Below are 20,807 nucleotides of genomic sequence, written 5' to 3' on the forward strand. Positions count from 1 at the left end.
TTTTTAAATATATCAATAGTATATAATTTATTAATCTTGCGAAAATTTGATACAATTTATTTTTTAAATATATCAATAGTATATAATTTATTAATCTTGCGAAAATTTGATACAATTTATTTTTTAAATATATCAATAGTATATAATTTATTAATCTTGCAAAAATTTGATACAATTTATTTTTTAAATATATCAATAGTATATAATTTATCCTGAGAAAATTTGATACAATTTATTTTTTAAATATATCAATAGTATATAATTTATTAATCTTGCAAAAATTTGATACAATTTATTTTTATATTATACTATTTATTAATTGGTGAAAATTGATGAAATTGATTTATTTAAGTTCAATCATAAATATCAATAGTTCGTAAAAGTTTATTTTAAACTATTAAATAAATATATATATATAAGTCTAATTTTTAGACAGACTTTTTTTTTTCTCTCTCGCTCGTTACCAATTTTTGTAAAAAAATCCTATATTATTCTATACATAAAAATTTACCGAAATTGTAAATACATTCAAATATGACTAATAAAAATAAAAAAGACAAAAAGTCAAAAAAATCTAAAAAACGTCACCATTCGGATAGTGATTCGAATAGAAAATCTGATAAGCAGAGTAGTACCAAACAAGGGTAATTTAATTTGGTTGATTTTTATCAAATTCTTTAATTTCTCAATATATTACTTATTCTTCACAATCGATATCTAATGAAAGTAATCCTGAGTTAAGACGTACAAAAAGATGACGATCAGAATCATCGAAAAAATAAAAGCCCACTTTAATTGACATTGTTCAGGACAAGGGAAACAGTGGTATATTTTGAAAATTTACATTAATCATGCGCGATTGAATTCAATATATCACGAATCTAAAAGATGTGAAATAATGAAAGGCAAAAAGCCTATTTTTATTGATTTAGTTGACGAAGACGATGAAGGAAATGATGATATGATTCAACAGAATGAGAGAAATAATGAGTCGTCGGGCTGGATGTGGGAGGTGCAAGCACCACCCACCTCCGGGTCTACGACCCGTCGCAGTACCTATCTGGCCCCTACGGGGCTCAGGAATCCCCATATATCCACCACAATTTGGGACAACATCTGGAACAAATATATATACCAAATAACTAGAAAACAATAGAAAAGGAAGCAATAACGGATATAATGAGAGGGTTGTCCCGGATGTGGCAGATGTGGCAGATGTTTCAGAAAAATTATGAGAGGACATCCCCCCAGAAAAAATTTTATTTTTACCCCCCAGATCCGCCACATCCGGAACATCTGGAACAAGTCAGGATTCCGTCTAATAATCTGTTGGAAGCAGTGAGATAGCAAACCAGGTAAGTTAGCAGGTAAGCCCCTAGAAGGTCTATAGAGCCAGTAAGACCAACCCCGTCCCGCCCCCATCAGAAAAAATAAGTAATTGAACAATGGGTATACCATAAGTAACCTATAAGGACAGATAACATGTATACCCGCACGCAGTATCAGTAATCCCCAAACTTGTAGGCCATATCCTGGAACACATTCCAAGTAGCAATTTCGGGCCATATCTTTTAAAAGTCAGCCCAATCTGGAAAGCCGAAGCTGAACGAGTACTCTGGAAGCGGCATAAAAAAGCTGAGGAGGCATACGACAGGGCAGTAGAAAAGAAGGAAAAAGCAAATGATGCTCTTGGCCAATCATTGGATGAGGAGGGTATCCTCCGTGAACTTGAATGGGAGGCGTATCAAAAGGCTTGTAAAGAGTTAACGGACACTAGAAAAGAGCTAACTATAGTAAAAGGAGCTCTTGAGCGGTTTGGATTTCAGATATATGTAGTTTAAAAAAGGGGAAGGGAAGATTTAGAGCAGTCGTAAAGGTTCGTGGTTTATAGTTTTTTTTTTACCCCTAGAAGATAACCAGATATAACCGGAGGACCGCAGAATCGCAGGACCACAGAACTACAGGAGGGTAACCTGGTAGGAGTGCAGATCTTTGGAAAAAATATTCGGCAATTGAAGATTAGGTAACTATAAATTAGTACTCGATTTGATAGAACAAAAAATGACTGCCCAAACTAGCACTCAAGCTCAAGTTATCCCCAAGTTCGGTGAACAGAAGAAGGCTTTTAGTATTGATGAGCTTAAACGGCTCATTAACGCTGCTAAAAGTATGAGTGACCTTGATCAAGTTAAAGGTTATCTTTGCAGTTACTTTATCCCCTGCTCCAACCCGCATGGAGTCTTCATGTGGCGGTCAGAAATCAAAAACCTCGAGCACATCCCCGATAAAAATATTAGTAAACTTATCCGTCCAATTACTAAAGTCTTTTACACACAATCTGAACAAGGTCCTTCACAAAAGGTTGAATTCAATATCAACAAATGGTTTATGATCGAATATAGTACTGTATGTGTAGCTACCTGTGACCCTCAAAAATCCCGTATCTTTAAACTAGGTGGCCAACTTTATCTCAATATCTTCCCAGGATTTCTCCATATCCTGCGTCCGATATCCACTTTTAAGTCTACAACCCATCAGGCAGTTAAATTTATCTTCTCCCACATTCAGGATATCTGGTGTTCAGGCGATTGGAATCTTACTGAGTATATCATAAAGTGGTTGGCTGGTGTGGCAGCTGGAAGGAAAATGTATTCGATTCTCTACCTGAAATCCGGACAGGGTTGGGGTAAGAGTATTATAACAGATTTCATTCAACGTAGTGTCTTAGGTACTCAACTTGTTTATAAGACCAGCGATCCTCAAACGATTCTTGGAAGTTTCAATGGGCAATTACAGGGTAAGATTCTTCTCCTCCTCGAGGAAATGCCTACAGAAAAAAGCCAGTAGAATAATCTGTATCGATCGTTGAAGGATAAGGTAACAGGTGACATAATGGAAATCCATGAAAAATACAAGACGCCAACACATTACAAAAACTTTATATCCACTATTGTACTACCTAATGAAAATGCTCTCAGAGTGGAGAATGACGATAGGCGCACAGTGTTCTTGGATGTGTCACCATCCCGCAAGGGAGACCTCAACTACTTTAAGAAACTCAGTGACGCTATGAAATACCCAGGCGCCAGTGAGGCATTCTATGCTTACTTGAGAGCCATTGCAGACGCTTACCCAGACTTCAATGGGAATCCACCACCTATGACAACATCTAAGCAGGATCACATCATATCAACTCTCCCACCCCTATTTCAATTCATAAAGGACACTTACCTCATAGTAAAAAATCATATAACTGACCTACCTGTTCAAGAATTTTATAGGGTATATACTTCATACTGTGAAACTCATTGCATTACACCCCTATCAAAGATAAACGCTTCTAGAATCCTATCAAATGAGTTGGGTATAAATAGCAGAAAAATACGTGTAGGTAAGGCAACACCACGAGTTTACAGCATATCCAGGGAGGACCTTTACAAAAAGTTTCTTACCAAAAAATGGATCCACGAAACAGATGAAATCAATATAGAAGGAATAGATGTAGAAACTCCTGAGAAGCCCGCATCTGATCCCAAAGCCTTAGAAAAGTTCTTGGCAAATATATATAGCATTCCTGCTAATAATCCACAAGACGTACAAGAGAAACCTGCTGAGGAAAAACCCGCTCCTGTCGAGAAAAAGCCTACTGAAGAGAAATCTGCACTTGTAGTTTCCAAAAAGACTCCACCACCAGTACCACTTAAGCCCGATTGCTTGAAGGTAAAACCCGCACCTGTCAACAATGAGGATCCTATTCCTGAGGAATCTCCAGCTCCTATAGAATCAGATACTGATGAACCTATAGATAGCTTCTCGGACTGTTATCTATCTGATGAGGAACCTGATCAAGAAAATGAGCCGCCTGCTGAGGAACCTGCATTTAAAGCTGATGATGACTACGACGTTTTAGATGACTTGCTATCTGACTCAGATTTTACAACTGTGAACCCAGCTCCTGAACAACAACCCGAGTCTCCCGCAGAATTTTCTGCATCTGTACTAAGCCTGACCCAGAACCGGCTCCTGAAGAGCAACCTATCCCAGAACCCGACACAGAACTAGAAGTTGACTGGGACCCTGAACCAAAGGAAGGTACTCGAGCACACTGGGCTTGGCATGAAAGGCACCGATGGGATCGTAAGCCATGGGTCAAGAATTCAAAGGACCAGGTCTTCAATGATCTCTACAATACAGGTAAGGATTTATGGGCTAAGTACTAAGACGTGTCAGACGACTATGACTGGGAAATACTCGCGTTTGAAGTAGAGGAATGTCCCACAACACGTATTGAGGACGAGTACCAGTACTACCTTAGGGAGGTAGTAGACCGCTTCAAGGACTGGATCGAATAATGGGAACTTACCTAAAACACCTAGCCGTAAAGAACTCGCAGATCTAATAAGAGTATACAAGGAGGATCGTGATGCCGAGATTATCCCTACCACCTCTGGTTATGAAACTATGAAGATGAATAAGGGTAAGGCACAAGAAATCCCCGAGGAACGTCCAAAGACTAATATGGAACGTGAATGGGAAGCCGCCAATGGAATCGTCGACGACTGGGATGAAGAGGATCTTGATCGTGTATGTAGCAAGATTGACTCCTTTTAATAAGATAAGCACCTCTTAGTTATCTTATATTTTTTGTATAAAAAACCTATATTACAACTGAACACAATTCATAAATACATCAAATGGTTTATTCAGAGATTGTCCGTGCTTTACCTACAAGACCGGATATCAAAGAATTACAGTATTCAGGCGCAAGATTTTCCAGAGGAGCAATAGCAAGACTTGGACAGCGACTCCAATCCCGGTATCCGACACATAAATTTCAGATCCTGCTCCCCTATGAAAACTGGAAACCCGGTGGATGGACATCAGGAAACCAACCAGCCAGCCTCTTCTCACTCTTGGACCACTACGACGAAGCACAACTACCGGATGACGCAGACCCTGATTATTTTGAACGATTCATAATTTATATGAGAGATGCCTCACCGGTTGCAGGGGGTTGCAACAGGGAGCTAAATGATTGCCTGTATGAATGCCTGAAGCATATCTATGGTATATTCTCTAAAATACCCGAGACTATAAAGAAGCCCGAATATATCAAAAAGGCATTAGATCTCAATCGTGATGCTCCAGTTCCAGTCTCATATATGGATAAGGTTGAACAACTTGCAGGAAGCCTTGCACTTAATATTGTAGGGGATTCTACTCGAATTTCCAAGAGCAAATCTGACAGACGTGCAACTCTCATCCTGTCTGAAGGCCACTACTCTCTTGCACTGAATCCCGGAAGACTCCACCCTAGTAAATTAGATAGAAAACAAAAGTCTCTCTTTGTTTATCGTGAAGATGGGGTTAATAATGTAGTAACAATATACAATGGTAAAACAGTTAAGTCTCTTACAGTTAGACAGTTTCAGAAAGGTAAGAACTCTGATAGTTACTCCTTCATCCCTATTGAGAAGAATCGTAAAACTGGAATATATGAAACACTTGAGGAAACATACCAGAGGATCCATGAAGAGCGGGATTCCTTTCTACAGGCTACAAAGAAGTTCGGTCTAGGAATCGACTTATCTTACCACAACTGGTCATATAAGAGAACTGCTCTCTGGCTTTTCGAATGGTTTAGTGTAGGAGTTCCAGCTAATGATCCTCTTGATCCAGTCGAAGCAGAGTGGATAAGTGATGCAATGATGGGAGGTCTTATCTGGGCAGACAATGAATGGAAGGGCTATGGAAGGCAATACGATGTGACAAGTTTGTATCCAAGTATCCAGCAATCAAATGCAAACTTTCCAATCCGACAAGGTAAGTTTCAAATACTCAAAGACTTTGTAGACCACAGAGGTTATGCCTTGTATGGATTATTTCGTGCTAGCTCCCAGGGAGCGCCCAAGGGCAAGGTAAGTGGTAATGACATTCTCTTCCGACAGAATAAGAGGGGAGTCTATACATTCATTGACTTACAACGAGCAAAGAAACTTGGTCTCGATATACAGTTAATCCAGGATGGAAAGCCAAATGCCTTGATATATGACAGAGAAGCAAGAATTCCTGGGACTGTAATATTTGGTGAGTATGTTCACTTTCTCTTCAATATAAAGAACCAGGGTGGCGTGGCTGGTCGTGTTGCAAAGAGAGTTCTCAATACATTATGGGGAGCACTCTGCCAGAGGAAACGCAATTACAAGACACTCACCACAAATCAAACAGATCCATTCAAGTTTCCGGAAGGCCACACACTTGACTCCATCATACCAGTAGGATCTGACCAGTGGCGATTCCAGTTCACAAATCCAGGTAGTCCCTTCAAGGGTGAGTATCCTAGGATCGCTCCATTCTTATTAGTACATGGACGGAAGACGACTTCAGAGTTATTAGAACCATATAAGGATAAAGTACGATGCATCCATACAGATGGATTTATTCTAGAGGAACAGCCGAGTAGTCCTACACTTATCACTTGTCCAGAAAATGCATCCAAAGCATTGAAAGCTCTCAAGTTTGAAACCGCAGGATACTGCCATGTGAAAAATGCAAACAAGATTATCTGGACATGATTGCCAAGAATGCGGTTGGGTTTACAGTAGGTATATATATTTTTTCTTGCTTGAATGTAAAGTCAATTTGAAGATTCCTATTTATTACAAAGTACAAAAAAGTATAAGGAATCATGTCAACATATACCGAATTAGCAAGCATTATTAACCGCACTGACAGCATTAGTGATGAAGTTATTTATGATGCATCATGCAATCAGTTCACCATTGTCTCTGATGAAACTGTCCTCAAGATTATCCGTGCATTAAAAGACACTATAGTAGTCGCATTAGTATCTGGGTTTAGCAAAACCAGCTACCTTGTCCAGGATCATGTAAAGTATATCAAGAGAATCCAGACAGCAAAGTCTCCTGTATCATATGTGAAGTTCGTGGCCAGAAAACTCTTCCCAGATAATGCAGCATATACTGCTAAAATAGCAAAGATTTGTGAATCATACAAGAATAAACAAGCTCTTTTAGACAAACTTGAGGCCCTCTTCGAGTTGTATTATAATGTAACTAAGGACTCATTAACAGGTCCCCCAAAGCAAGCTGTCACTATGAATGAGGCTGAGAAAACCTTAGCAGAACTTCTTGCATAAGCGGCTCCTGTACGAATTTAGTTTATATTTTTTATCCATTTGTAATGGGCATACAGTAATTGAAGATGGCTATAGTATAAGTAACATAACATCATGTTGGACCGATTACCAGTAGAAATAGTCGAACGCATTGTTGCAAAGATCCCAGATACTGACCTTATTGCAGCGAGTAAAGTAGATAGTGTGTGGTGGCAGGAGGTTCGTCAAGAAGCATATAAGAGATGAAAAAATTACGCTGTCACCGGCACCTGCCACGTACCGATAGACGAAATCTTAACATTTATAAATATATATGTATCTGTGCTTGGTTTAGATTTTATCATTTTAATTTATTCAAAATTTCAAACTTCGATAATTTCCCTTAGTATTATCATAACTTCATTATTTTGTTTTTAATAATTTTAATTTTAAAAGGTCAATTTATTAATTATTAAACGTTTTCTAATATGAAGCCATATTAGTAACTCTATATTAACAACTAATACCATTATTAATTATCATTATATTTTCCTAAGTTCCCAATATTATTTCCAATTTCAAGTCGAAACTCCCTCCCTTCACTTAAGTCCAAAATCTCGATCTTAAATAACTTTTCTTATCTTGAATATCTTTTCTTATCTCTTGATCATCTATCTAAAACTTAACATTCCCCAACAATTTACTTGTTATTCCATTATACATTCCCCAACTTAACATTTTCATTATAAATCTGTATCCATGAATTATTTCCCCAACAATTGATTTGTCTGATTCCCTTTTAATTTATCATTTATAATTTTCCCATTCCATCATAATTTATATGATCCATAATTTTCTCATTCCATCAATTAAACTATCAAAGTCCTCCCAACGAAATAATAATCTATTTATGCTAGACTACTAATAACTAATCTAATAATATAAATAATTATAAATAACTGAATTATAAATAAATATTATTATAAATAACTAACTATCATTGTACAACTATAATAATGTATTTCTAATTATTTCAGTTAAATATTCTTTCGTCGGTTAAATGTTTATCCATATTCCATTCGGTATTTCATTTAGCCTTCGGATAATTATTCCTCTGTTCACGTGATTATTTCGATATCTAGGGTTACAACGCTACTACAATTGGGCATGTCCAAGCTCTTGGAAAGCCGTTTGAAAAAGGGAATATTGACTGGATATCATTTGAAGATGTAAACGACTTCTATAAAAGATGGATAGACCGCCTCACCGAGGATCAGCTTTATATTATGGAGAAAATGCTTAGGAATGGGATGGTTGTGGACCCCAGGAAAGGGAAACCATAGAGCATGCATTAAGTGAACATAGATGGGGAGGCGATCCTTGGAGATTGGACTGGAAGTGGAATGATTGGACTCAACAGGAGTAAGCATTTTGTACTTGACTTTCGTAGGAATTACCCTGCAGAGTCATATTTTTTAGATCCGGCCGGCATTACCGCGTAATCCCGAATTACCGAAAAAGGAAATTTATGTTACACAAGGTTCCAAACGCATTCTTACCAAATCGATTTTTTGTGGAACGGGTATCGCCCAAAAAGGAAATGATCTACGTACCGCATGAAATCACGTGACACTCTACACATTTGTTCAGGGTATCACGTGACATGAACTCCGTTCACATTTTCTGTAATATAATCCATAGTTTTTCCATGAATGCATTCTAGGCCTATAACCCAGTAACTTATTTATCAGGTATCCTTGCATTTTTTCGACAAGGATTGATGACCATGTAACCTTATCATCAGGTATCCTTGCATTTTTGATAAGGACTGATGACCATGTAACCTCATCATCAGGTATTCTTGTATTTTTTGATAAGGACTGATGACCATGTCACTTGGTTATTATAAATTGAAGAAAACTATTAGGTATGTAGACACATACAGAAAAAAAGACATGTCTTACCCTTATATAGCTAACCCTATAACTGGACGTCCAATTATTATCGGTGGAGATACCTTTAATCGAATAGTTATGGAATCCCATGATTATATTGATGGAAGGCTTGTCCGTAGACAAACTGCACCTCCACCTGAAGAGCAACCTGTATATTTAAATACAGATACAGGATGTTATGTTCAACGTGGTACTAGAACATATCATAGACTGATTGAGAGTGACTATGAGGTAGTTGAGGATTACTACCTTGTCCATTATGAAGAAGAGGCGCTTATAGAGGAAATCATCAATGAAACACGCTATAATGAGGAAAATCTTGATGGGCAGCGGTTAACTTTCAATGATATACAACAAATCAGGGCCGCTATTCAGGCTGACCAAGATGAATATGATGATTTTATCTTACAGCAAGATACGACTAACGGGACACCTTCCTCTGGTCCTTCCGGTCATCCACGAACTTTGGAGGACCATACCCCGAGACTTGCAGAGCTTAATATTGAGTTGTGTAGGGAATGTCTCATGCCTGTAAGCCCAAGTGACTTAACGGACAAGTTGTGCAAGGACTGCTCCGAATAGTTACTTAATTTTGAATAATTCTTTTTTACATAAAGAAAGATAGCCATGTCAACATCAATCGTAATAAACCAGTGCCAAAACTATGGAGTAATCACTCCAAAAACAGCACATAGAGGATTATCCAGTGTATTATACAGACAGATTATAAAGAAGATTAGTGATGAGAATGACCCTCTACAAGCCTTGGAACTTGCTAGGGATAAGTTAGTTCAGATCATTCGTCGGGCAAGTAATGTGGACTTTACACAATTGTTTACACAAAGACTGGATATGAAAATTATGGATGGAGAGCCATATGAAGATATTAGGAAGTGGCTTCTCGAACAGCTTATAGCCATAGGTTGTGATAGTGGAGAAATTGCCTTATATCAATTTCTAAGGGATACATATCCAGATGGTATTGACGAGCCTTTCAATACATTCTACGAGAACTATGTAAATCATATAAGTAATTCAATGACTAAGAACTTTGCTTCTCGTGCCTTAGGAGCAATAGGGTTGAAGGCTAAGATGTTAAGGATTGACTTTGAAGGCCGTAAAAAAAGTGCTATGATTCTTAGAGCTTCTGCAGACGAATTACTTGATATTCTCACAAGATACTATTAATCCCTACTTGTAATGCTCGACGGTCCATGTGGCTCTTAGAAAAGATCTGTAGAAGGACTTCAATACCTTCTATTATTTTTTTATTATCCAGAGGGCGACTAGACTTCAGGGCTTCATATCGGGAGAATAACTCCTTCACATTCTCAGTTTTCAGAGTTTCAGTCTTTGCAGTCCTACCCTGTACTTTTGCTAAGAAGTCCTGAAAGTCAGCTCCTAGGGTCTTACCAGAGAGTCCATAAGCTTCCCGAATAAGGTTGCTTGTCTAAACCTCTTCAAAATCCTACGATTAGTTTCGTCAAAATTTTACTATAGATTTATTATAGTTTCGGCAGAGTTTCAGCAGTTTTGGCATTTATAATAAGTTTCGGCAGTTTCGCCATTCTCCAAATTTTCGCCAGTTTTTTAATATAACTTTAATATAGTTTTGGCAGAATTTCGCTTTTCGGCGAAACGCCATTTTGCCTAAACCCCTAGGTTTCGGCAAGCAACCTTATTCCCGAAAGACAAATTTAATCCAGGTATCTGTATTCTTGGCTAAGACACCAGGTACAAGTAAATGTTGACGCTCTTTAGGGGATGGAAATACCCGAGCAAATTCAATCAAGTGTCCACCTTTTTTTGCTTCAGATACAGCTTTCTGACCATAGGGACTAAACTTGGATCGAACTGTGATTGAACTGGGTTCAGACTGAGATCGAACTGAGTTCAAATTTGGATCAAACTGAGATTGAACTGAGATTGAACTAGGATTGAACTGAGATTGCTCTGTGATCGAACTGAGACTAGTATCCCATCTTACTCGAATGGACAGTGGATCACTTTTAGACCGTCTAAGATCAAACACTACAAATTCACGTTGCAAAGTAAGATCATCAATTACTGGTGCTAATGACTCTGATTCTTCTGTATATAGGCGAATGATTCTCTTAGTATCTGTAAGGCTCCCATGACCTCCATGCAGTGAGATGTAGTTAACATTTTCTCGAATAGCCTTAGGAATGGCAAAGAATCTTTGGGCTACATAAATACATGAAATATTTTTGTGTCGTCCATGTGTAAAGTAACCAGTGATGAGATCCTGGATTTTTTTAGGTGCATCCATCAGATCCTCGAAGATTACCACAGTAGCTTGAGTAGGGTCGAAAGAGTCAATCTCTGGAATCTCACTATGGGTTACTGCAGTGAATGGGATCTTCTCCTCTTCGAAAAAATCATGTACAACTGCCCACTTCGGCTCGTCAAGATATCTGCCAACTAAAAGTACTGCATCACATAGTACATACCGATTACCATCCTCCTTTGCCTTCTTGTCACCCATTAACAAGTTAATGATCATAGTTGTTTTACCTGAGTCTGAGCTACCTGCTACGGCTAATCAAAAGGGCCATGATGGAGCAAACTCATTGCCTTGTCTTGAGTCAGTCGTGTACTCGTCCAAATTGTATACATAAAGATCCATTTGAATTTTATTCTTACTTAGTTTAAATACTATGTCGACATCAACACCAATTCCAGTTTATACTCCTTCAGAACCTACTGGACCGCCTCCTGCACACTTGGTCAATGAAAAAGACGATGATGAATTAGTTAGAATACTAAAGGCTCATGCAAATTTATTGACTACCAGGGGTCGTTTAACTGTTGATTCAGAGATACAGGAGGCAAATAATCAAATCAAACATATTATTAATATATTAATGTATCGCTGTAAAGCAAAACATGAAGAACTTGGTATTACAAAAGATTTGTTAGTTTTTGCACAAGGTAAGATAAATGCATTTGATGAAACGTTTACTAATTTAGAACGTCAATTAGTTATTATACGTGCTGCCAATGATAATTTTATAGAAGAAAACCATAACCTGCAAAGAGATTATAATACTATGGTAGAGCTTCGTCGACGGGCTATAGGTGAACGTAATCAGGCACGACATGAACGTAATGTATTACAAGCAGATTATACTCAAGCAGTAAGGGATCGTAATGAGGCTCAAAATGCTGTGAATCGTGGTAATATTCTTCTAAATCATTGGCGGCTGAGGGCTACTCGGACTGGAGGACAACTTGTATTGGCTAATGCGCAACTTGGACAGGTTAATGCACAGCTAGCACATGCTAATAATAGGGTGCGTTTTGGGATTCAGACATTAGGGAGACTTAGGAATAGACTTTTCCAACAGATAGCTGCTCTTAGAATTCAGGTACAATGGTTTCGAATTAGACAATTGAACCCTCCTCCACCTCTTTTAAACAATCCACTAGAGACGATATGGCTACCACTGCGATAGGATTGCCGATTTTTGAGGGTAAAGCTACTGATGATATTGATACATTTGTTAGGCTTTATATGGGTTATCTTGATACTATTAATCTTAACCCATATGCTGCTGGAGGGCCACCAGAGTCTTGGAAAAGAGCTATGGGTATACTTAGAAGCTGCATAGCCGGTGAAGCAGCTGAATGGTTTGATCGAGAAATTACAGGAAAAAATTGGGAACTTTCTGGTATCACTTCAGCTGGTGGAGCTAATTTAGCTGCTTTTGTAGCATTAGTGATACCAGAAGGTGTAGGAGGACCGAATGCAGGTACCTATGTAAATGGGTCTGAAGCACAAATCTATTCAAGAGATCCAGTTAATGCATTAGTAACTATTAGAGCAGCATTTATTCCTACTCATGATTTAATGGGTGGAGATGAAGCTTGGAAAAGAGCTGGTGCTCGTCCTACAGATAGAGCTGCTCCGGCTACTGCAGATGCTGGTGTTGCTGTTAATAATAATCATCCTATAGTTTTTCCAGGTATTAAACCTAATCAGGCGCTTTATTGGCTTAGAACACAATTTCCAACTGTTTTAGATGAAAAGAAACGTATCCGTTTTAACAGTCTTTACCAGGAAAATGAGCCAGTTGATGCATTTTATAGAACTGTAAAGAGGGCTGGAAAATTACTAAGACTAACTGATGATCTTATTATCAACCAGTTCTTTAGAGGTCTTTCGGCTGATAATATTTTTGAAGCAGAAAGGTTTCACAATCTTAATCCTGATGACTTGGTTAAACATCTGAGAAATTTAGAACGGAGAAGAGCTGAAATGCGCTTGGGGTTACAAGATAGAAATCGGCGACTTCGAGCAGATTATAGTGATGTAACTCAACCTCCATTAGGAAAACAGGAACCTGTCGTACTGACATCAAAGTCATCTGGGGTTACTCAAGAACAATTACAAGAGTTGCTTAAGGCTCAGGCTGAAGAACTTACCAAGAATTTTCAGGTGCAATTTAAACAATTACAGGCTCAGCCAGTTCGTAATCCACCAGTCTATAGACAGCAGATTAAACCTGTTCGACAAAAACCACAGAGACGTGTTATTCAGGATCATCAGGATCCTGATTGGGATGATGGTTATGTAGAACCTGATGTTGGTGATGACCCTGATGCTCCTGAGTGGACTTTGGATGATCATCAACATGCTATTGATCTTATTATGGGATATAAACGTGGGACGTCTAAAATACTTACAAATCAACTTCAGAAGGCTAAAGATAGACGTGATGATCTGGATTTGGCCCGAGCAATGAGAAACCTCGATCTTAATGATGATGCTATGGACATTGATACTGTGAGTTTTGGTGAAAAGGTAGAATTGAGAGAAAAAGATGGTGATGTCTATATGGTTCGTGTTGGGTCAAAAAAAAAGTAGGTTCGAGTATCTCAAAACTTCTTAAGTCGTCTCCAAATAAGACAGCAGTTAGCTCTTCTAGTGTACCCTTGAAAGGCAAAGCAACCCCTTTTAAGATTCCTGTAAAAGTTACTGGTAGTAAGTCTACACCTGCAAAACACTGGTCGAAATAGTCCAAATCGGCTAGAAATCGGATGTCTGATTTTAGGCTGAATTTGGTGATAAATATGGCCGATTTATTAATTTAGGCAAAGTTCTGATTGGCAGGCCGATCGATGCCGATCAGAATGTCTGAATTGTATCTGAATTGCTTAGTATTTTTAATCCGAATTGTTTAAAAAATATTATTCATAAATTTACCGAATTGCAGTGAATTTATTCTGAATTATGGTAAATTTGTGACAAAATTTTCTGAATTGTAGTAAAATTTATTCCAAATTGTAGTAAAATTTATTCCGATTTGTAGTAAAATTTATTCCAATTTGTAGTAAAATTTATTCTGATTTGTAGTAAAATTTATTCCGAATTGTAGTAAAATTTATTCCGATTTGTAGTAAAATTTATTCTGATTTGTAGTAAAATTTATTCCGATTTGTAGTAAAAAATTTATTCTGATTTGTATTCTGAATTGTATCGCAAATTACAGTAAATTTTATTCTGAAATTTAAAATATTACATATACATATAAAACAATTTCACCAAAAATCATCCCAACTTTCTAACAAATCCGGTATACATTAAATTCCTTAATTCCCATTTGTTTCTACAAATTGGAGATGATTTTCCTACAAAAAAAAAAGAAAAAACATTAAAATAACGTTTTTTTTTAAGTTTCAAGTTTCAAAAATCAAAACGTTACCTGTAGGATGGCAAATCGAAGCCAATTTCCATACAAAAAAATTAATAAAATATAATAAAAAATGTTAAATTAAACATTTTTATTAAGTTTCGTCAAAAAGTTTCGAAAAATCGAAACTTTACCTGCGGGATTCCGGTACAATTTGGAGCTGATTTCCTGCAAAAAAAAATAATAAAAAATAATAAAAAAAACGTTAAATTAAACGTTTTTTTTATTAATTTGCGTCAAAAAGTTTCGATGAAACTTTACCTGCGGGATTCTGGTACAATTTGGAGCCGATTTCCCTGCAAAAAAAATAATAAAATCTAATAAAAAAACGTTAATTTAAACGTTTTTTTATTAAGTTTCATAAAGTTTCGAAGTTTCATAAAGTTTCGAAACTTCGAAACTTTACTTGCGGGATTCCGGTATCCAATTTGGAGCCGATTTCCTGCAAAAAAAAATAATAAAAAATAATAAAAAAAACGTTAAATTAAACGTTTTTTTTATTAATTTGTGTCAAAAAGTTTTGAAATCGAAACTACTTGCAGGATTCCGATATCCAATTTGGAGCTGATTTCCTGCAAAAAAAATTAATAAAAATAATAAAAAAACGTTAAATTTAAACGTTTTTTTATTAAGTTTCGTAAAGTTTTGAAACTTTGAAACTTTACTTGTGGGATTCCGGTATCCAATTTGGAGCCGATTTCCTGCAAAAAAAAAATAATAAAAATAATAAAAAACGTTAATTTAAACGTTTTTTTATTAATTTGCGTCAAAAAGTTTCGAAAATCGAAACTACTTGCAGGATTCCGATATCCAATTTGGAGCTGATTTCCTGCAAAAAAAATTAATAAAAATAATAAAAAAACGTTAAATTTAAACGTTTTTTTATTAATTTTTTTCAAAAAGTTTCGAAAAATCGAAACTTTGCATGTGGGATTCCGGTATCCATATTGGAGCCGATTTCCCTGCAAAAATATTAATAAAATATAATAAAAAACGTTATATTAAACATTTTTTATTAATTTTTTTCAAAAAGTTTCAAAAAATCGAAACTTTGCATGTGCAATTCCGGTATCCATATTGGAGCTGATTTCCCTGCAAAAATATTAATAAAATATAATAAAAAACGTTATATTAAACGTTTTTTATTAATTTTTTTCAAAAAGTTTTGAAAAATCAAAACTTTGCATGTGGGATTCCGGTATCCATATTGGAGCCGATTTCCCTGCAAAAAAAAATAATAAAATATAATAAAAAAACGTTATATTAAACGTTTTTTATTAATTTTTTTCAAAAAGATTTGAAAAATCGAAACTTTACCTGCGGGATTCTGGTATCATATTGGAGCCGATTTCCCTGCAAAAAAAAATAATAAAATATAATAAAAAACGTTAAATTAAACGTTTTTTATTAATTTTTGTCAAAAAGTTTTGAAAATTCGAAACTTTACGGTATTCCTACAATAATATTAAAAAAAACGTTAAACGTTTTTTTCAAAGAAGTTTCGAAAATGCGAAACTTATCTGGAATATCGGCGTCCACGTTGGAGCCGATTTCCTATACAAAAGTAAAAAAAAACGTTTTTAGTAATATTAAAAAACGTTTTTTAAAGTTTTGAAACTTTTGTTTCGAAACTTACCTTTGGAAATCAATATCCAAGTAGGAGCCGATTTCCTATATAAAAGTATAAAAAAAAATGTTAGAAAACGTTTTTTAAAGTAATAGTTTTGCAAAAAAAAATTAATAAAATCAGAACGTTAACTAATGTTCCGATTGAAAATATTAAATGAAAAGTTAAAAAACGTTTCGTAAAAAATAAAAATGTTAAAAATTGGAACATTATTTCCGATAAAAAATTAAAAAAAAATCCCAAAACGTTTAAAACCGTTTTGTTTAGGAATGAAGTTAGATGAAGATAAAGTTTCGAAACTTTAGTTTAAATAAAGTCTAAATTCGGTAATAGATCAACTAATTGCCAGATTAATTTTACTGTGGCTGCGGCTTAGTACATCATAAGTTGATTTTGAAAAATCGTTTATTCAAATAACTTCTGAAATTGAGACAATTTTTCCATGCCCAAAAGTTTTGATTTCGACCAGTGCAATTTGATATAAAAGTGCCATAAATCAGACAATATTAGGCAAATTTTAAGCTGTTAATCAAATATGATAATTTTTTGCTAAATTTTTATTGAATTTTTATTGAATTGTTAATTTTCCATAAATCTGAAGTACATATTTGAATATTGTAAATTTTAGGTTGATTTGCCATTTTGTCAGATTTTTTTTTTTAATTTCAACCAGCATCAATCAGCCGTCAATCAAATATAATGATTTTTTGCTGAATTTTTATTGAATTTTTATTGAATATTTATTGAATTGTCAATTTTCCATAAATCTGAAGTACATATTTGAATATTGGGCAAATTTTAGGTTGATTTGCTATTTTGTCCATTTTTTTTTTTAATTTCAACCAGCATCAATCAGCCGTCAATCAAATATAATGATTTTTTGCTGAATTTTTATTGAATTTTTATTGAATATTTATTGAATTGTCAATTTTCCATAAATCGGAAGTGCATATTTGAATATTGGGCAAATTTTAGGTTGATTTGCTATTTTGTCCATTTTTTTTTTAATTTCAACCAGCATCAATCAGCCGTCAATCAAATATAATGATTTTTTGCTGAATTTTTATCAAATTGTCTGATTGGCATCAATCAGATGTGCCGATTTATAATGTTAGTCAATTTTGGTCTGATTTTTGGCCGATTTTCCATATGTCCGATTTTTTTGATTTCGACCAGTGAAAGCTGTTACTAAGAATGACTTATTAAGCCTGTTAAAGTCTGCAGACTTTAGGAAATTACTCTGTGAGATTCTTCAGGAGGAGATGATGTCTGCTAGAAAAGTCACAGAGATTTCAGATGACTTAGCTGAGGAGGAACAAGAAGAGGATATCAGGGAATACGATCCTATGGATATTGATATAGCTCGTTTGGAGAATACTAAAGATCTTTTAGCACTGGATGGAGAGGTTAATGGGATAGCAATTCAGTGTTTAGCAGACACTTGTGCTAATGCGTCTTTTATTCAGAGAGAAGCTGCTGAGGAATTAGGGTTGAATATTGACAAGAGTATTACATACAACATATCTGGTGCTCCAGGAACAGGTAGGACATTCGGCATGGTAAAGGGAGTGTCAATCAAACTTACCCCTGATTATGCTATCACTGAGGATCTTGCAGTTTTAGATGGATACAAGCATAGGGAAATTGGATTGAGCCGGACGTGTCTGAAACGTTACAATTATGATGTCCATGAATCACGTGAACATGTCGCCCTTACCTGTGATGGGAAGAATGTTTTTATCCCGATAGTTTCTGATGTGAATAGAGGAGACAAAAAATAAGACCCTTTAATTCTTCTATTTTTTTTTATTTCCAAAATTTGCGAATTAAGTCAGAGATATCTTCCTTCAACTGGTCAGCAGGTTCCCAAGTGGCTTCTGTATCTGGGTATCGCTCCCATTTAACCAAATACTGGTCTTGACCTTTTCTAATGCGATACCGAAGTATCTGCTCAGGTACAAATCTTTCAGGTTGTCCTCTTATCACAGAGTCAGGTGGAGGCTTTTCATTAATAGGAACTACTTGCAATTCCTTTCGGGTATATGCACATTTGGATACACCTAATCGACCATGTGGTCCATTAAGGAGATATGTAGGAGGCTATTCAGGTGAGAGTATCATTTTTTTGATTACACGAATGTTTGGGTTCCATCTTATGTCTCCTGTACGGAATTTTCCGTGAAGTTTGTTACCAAGTACAGAAATAGGTTCATCTAACTTGACTCTGACACGTGTTCCTTCAGAGAGGAGGTCTGTCTTTTTTGACACTTTGGGTGACCCTGTCGGAATGTCTGGGGGATTTCTCTGCCAGAGTTCATTTACTTTACTCACTATATTATGGAAATCTTCTGACCATTCCACGGATGTCACCCCAGTTTTCAACTCCTGTGCTACCATTCGTTTAAGAAGAGGTTCTTGGATGGCTTGGATAGCTCTTTCAGCATAAGATTGCTGTTTATGCCTTCCTGGTTCGCCGAACCTCATCATTACCCTAGGCTGTTCAGGAAAAAATCACGTACCTGGTCGTTAGTGAATTCTGATCCGGAGTCCGTCTCCAGTCGGTGTGTTGGAGGCTTGATACGATTTCTTCTGTAGATTTTGACAAACCCGTTTAGAACTCTATTTGCAGTCTTATCCTTTAGGGGTTCTGCATCGACTCTCTTTCCTGCAACTTCCACCACTACGAGAAAATAGTGGAATCCTTTGGGGTCAACTGGCATCTCTGCAAGATCTGCCTGATGTGTTGCATTTGGTTTCCATACAATTACCTTTGGGCGTTCTGTTGACTTTTCCTTTAGGGGCTTTTTGTATAGGTTGTAATGCTCTTCACCTTTTAAAATTTGTGCTGGTACTCTGGATAGACTGTAGTACTTGTAGTAATTCTCTAATTGTGACATATTACGACAAATTAAAGGAAAGATTTCAGACTTCAAATCTCAAGATGACACGATTTTACTGTCTAAAGTGCAAGAAGGAAACTGAGACTGCTAGTGAAATACAAGATATGACTACAAATGGGCATTATCGGCTGCATGGTGACTGCACAATTTGTGGTATGCATAAGAATACTTTTACTGGAATAGACTGGGTGATCAAGAAGAAGACTAAGGAGAAAAAGAAAGAAACCGCTGCTAAGAGACAGCAGACAGCTTACAATCGGCAATGCAAAAAACTTGGACAGAAAATCTTAGATTCTGATGACGCGTGTAAACAGTGTATTGATAAATGCCTTAAAGAGGCAAAAAAGAGGAAGACGGATTAGTACTACCTTTTAAAAGTATTCTTTATTATCTGAATCATCTTGGTATACCCATTGTTCAATTACTTATTTTTTCTGATGAGAACGGGACGGGGTTGGTCTTACTGGCTCTATAGACCTTCTAGGGGCTTACCTGCTAACTTACCTGGTTTGCTATCTCACTGCTTCCAACAGATTATTAGACGGAATCCTGACTTGTTCCAGATGTTCCGGATGTGGCGGATCTGGGGGGTAAAAATAAAATTTTTTCTGGGGGGATGTCCTCTCATAATTTTTCTGAAACATCTGCCACATCTGCCACATCCAGGACAACCCTCTCATTATATCCGTTATTGCTTCCTTTTCTATTGTTTTCTAGTTATTTGGTATATATATTTGTTCCAGATGTTGTCCCAGATTGTGGCGGATATATGGGGATTCCTGAGCCCCGTAGGGGCCAGATAGGTACTGCGACGGGTCGTAGACCCGGAGGTGGGTGGTGCATGCACCTCCCACATCCAGCCCGACGACAATAACCAATCGACTCAACAGAATGAGAGAAATAATGATTCCAATGAATCCGGTATGTAGTTATATGAAAAACTATCACAAATCGATTTAGTTTTAACCCGATTTCCTTTTGTAGCTTTACAGATGCAGGTTGAGGAGTTGACTCGCCTGCTTAAAACTGTTACGAAAGGAAAGCAGAAGGTAACTGATCCAAAAGAAATATTATTGACTGGTCCAACGTGGATCTGGAAACTCAAGGTCCAAAGAGCCGAAAGAACCAGTACGTGATCAGGTCATTGAATAAGCCTAAATATGTGCAAAAATACGGTATACCGGGATCATCAAAAAGCGTGCAAAGCAGACTATCTCCATTCCCATCCCCATCCTCTTCCTCTTCATCTTCATCAACTTCATCCTCACCATCCTCAAAATCGGCACCATCCTCAAATTCAGCGCCATCCTCAAATTCATCATCATTTCTTCATTACGAAGAAATGAATAGGGATCAGAGGAATGCTTTAAGAGTACCGTATTTTATTTTAATTCGTTTTAATTATCCGAATTGCTGCTAATCAATTATGATAATCTCACGATTAGGGCGAAATAGTCAGAATAATGGACTGACTTCCAGACAATAAAAGTCTAA

The 20,807-nt window shown here is 36.4% G+C and overlaps 6 protein-coding genes across 6 annotated transcripts; 5 read left to right on the forward strand and 1 right to left on the reverse strand.

Annotated features, from left to right (window-relative positions):
* Positions 1 to 898: 898 nt before the first annotated feature.
* OCT59_002697 (uncharacterized protein) lies at positions 899 to 1,841 on the forward strand (the record flags this gene model as incomplete). Its single annotated transcript, XM_066145095.1, has 2 exons — positions 899 to 1,052; positions 1,579 to 1,841. 2 exons carry the CDS (start codon positions 899 to 901, stop codon positions 1,839 to 1,841), a joined length of 417 nt encoding a protein of 138 aa, XP_065995847.1.
* Positions 1,842 to 2,892: 1,051 nt separating this feature from the next.
* On the forward strand, positions 2,893 to 4,611 carry OCT59_002698 (uncharacterized protein; the record flags this gene model as incomplete). Its single annotated transcript, XM_066145096.1, has 3 exons — positions 2,893 to 3,942; positions 4,005 to 4,213; positions 4,377 to 4,611. The coding sequence occupies 3 exons, from the start codon at positions 2,893 to 2,895 to the stop codon at positions 4,609 to 4,611; spliced, it is 1,494 nt and encodes a 497-aa protein (XP_065995848.1).
* Positions 4,612 to 4,694: 83 nt separating this feature from the next.
* OCT59_002699 (uncharacterized protein) lies at positions 4,695 to 6,575 on the forward strand (the record flags this gene model as incomplete). Its single annotated transcript, XM_066145097.1, has 1 exon — positions 4,695 to 6,575. One exon carries the CDS (start codon positions 4,695 to 4,697, stop codon positions 6,573 to 6,575), a length of 1,881 nt encoding a protein of 626 aa, XP_065995849.1.
* Positions 6,576 to 6,688: 113 nt separating this feature from the next.
* Positions 6,689 to 7,159, forward strand: OCT59_002700 (uncharacterized protein; the record flags this gene model as incomplete). The annotated part of the gene is made up of 1 exon (XM_066145098.1): positions 6,689 to 7,159. The coding sequence occupies one exon, from the start codon at positions 6,689 to 6,691 to the stop codon at positions 7,157 to 7,159; it is 471 nt and encodes a 156-aa protein (XP_065995850.1).
* Positions 7,160 to 14,702: 7,543 nt separating this feature from the next.
* Positions 14,703 to 16,123, reverse strand: OCT59_002701 (uncharacterized protein; the record flags this gene model as incomplete). The annotated part of the gene is made up of 8 exons (XM_066145099.1): positions 14,703 to 14,724; positions 14,921 to 14,954; positions 15,048 to 15,082; positions 15,193 to 15,228; positions 15,323 to 15,358; positions 15,452 to 15,487; positions 15,584 to 15,607; positions 16,104 to 16,123. The coding sequence occupies 8 exons, from the start codon at positions 16,121 to 16,123 to the stop codon at positions 14,703 to 14,705; spliced, it is 243 nt and encodes an 80-aa protein (XP_065995851.1).
* Positions 16,124 to 20,204: 4,081 nt separating this feature from the next.
* Positions 20,205 to 20,785, forward strand: OCT59_002702 (uncharacterized protein; the record flags this gene model as incomplete). Its single annotated transcript, XM_066145100.1, has 4 exons — positions 20,205 to 20,234; positions 20,306 to 20,362; positions 20,467 to 20,685; positions 20,759 to 20,785. The coding sequence occupies 4 exons, from the start codon at positions 20,205 to 20,207 to the stop codon at positions 20,783 to 20,785; spliced, it is 333 nt and encodes a 110-aa protein (XP_065995852.1).
* Positions 20,786 to 20,807: the final 22 nt, after the last annotated feature.

Source organism: Rhizophagus irregularis, chromosome 11 (genome assembly GCF_026210795.1).
Source record: "Rhizophagus irregularis chromosome 11, complete sequence".
NCBI lineage: Eukaryota > Fungi > Glomeromycota > Glomeromycetes > Glomerales > Glomeraceae > Rhizophagus > Rhizophagus irregularis.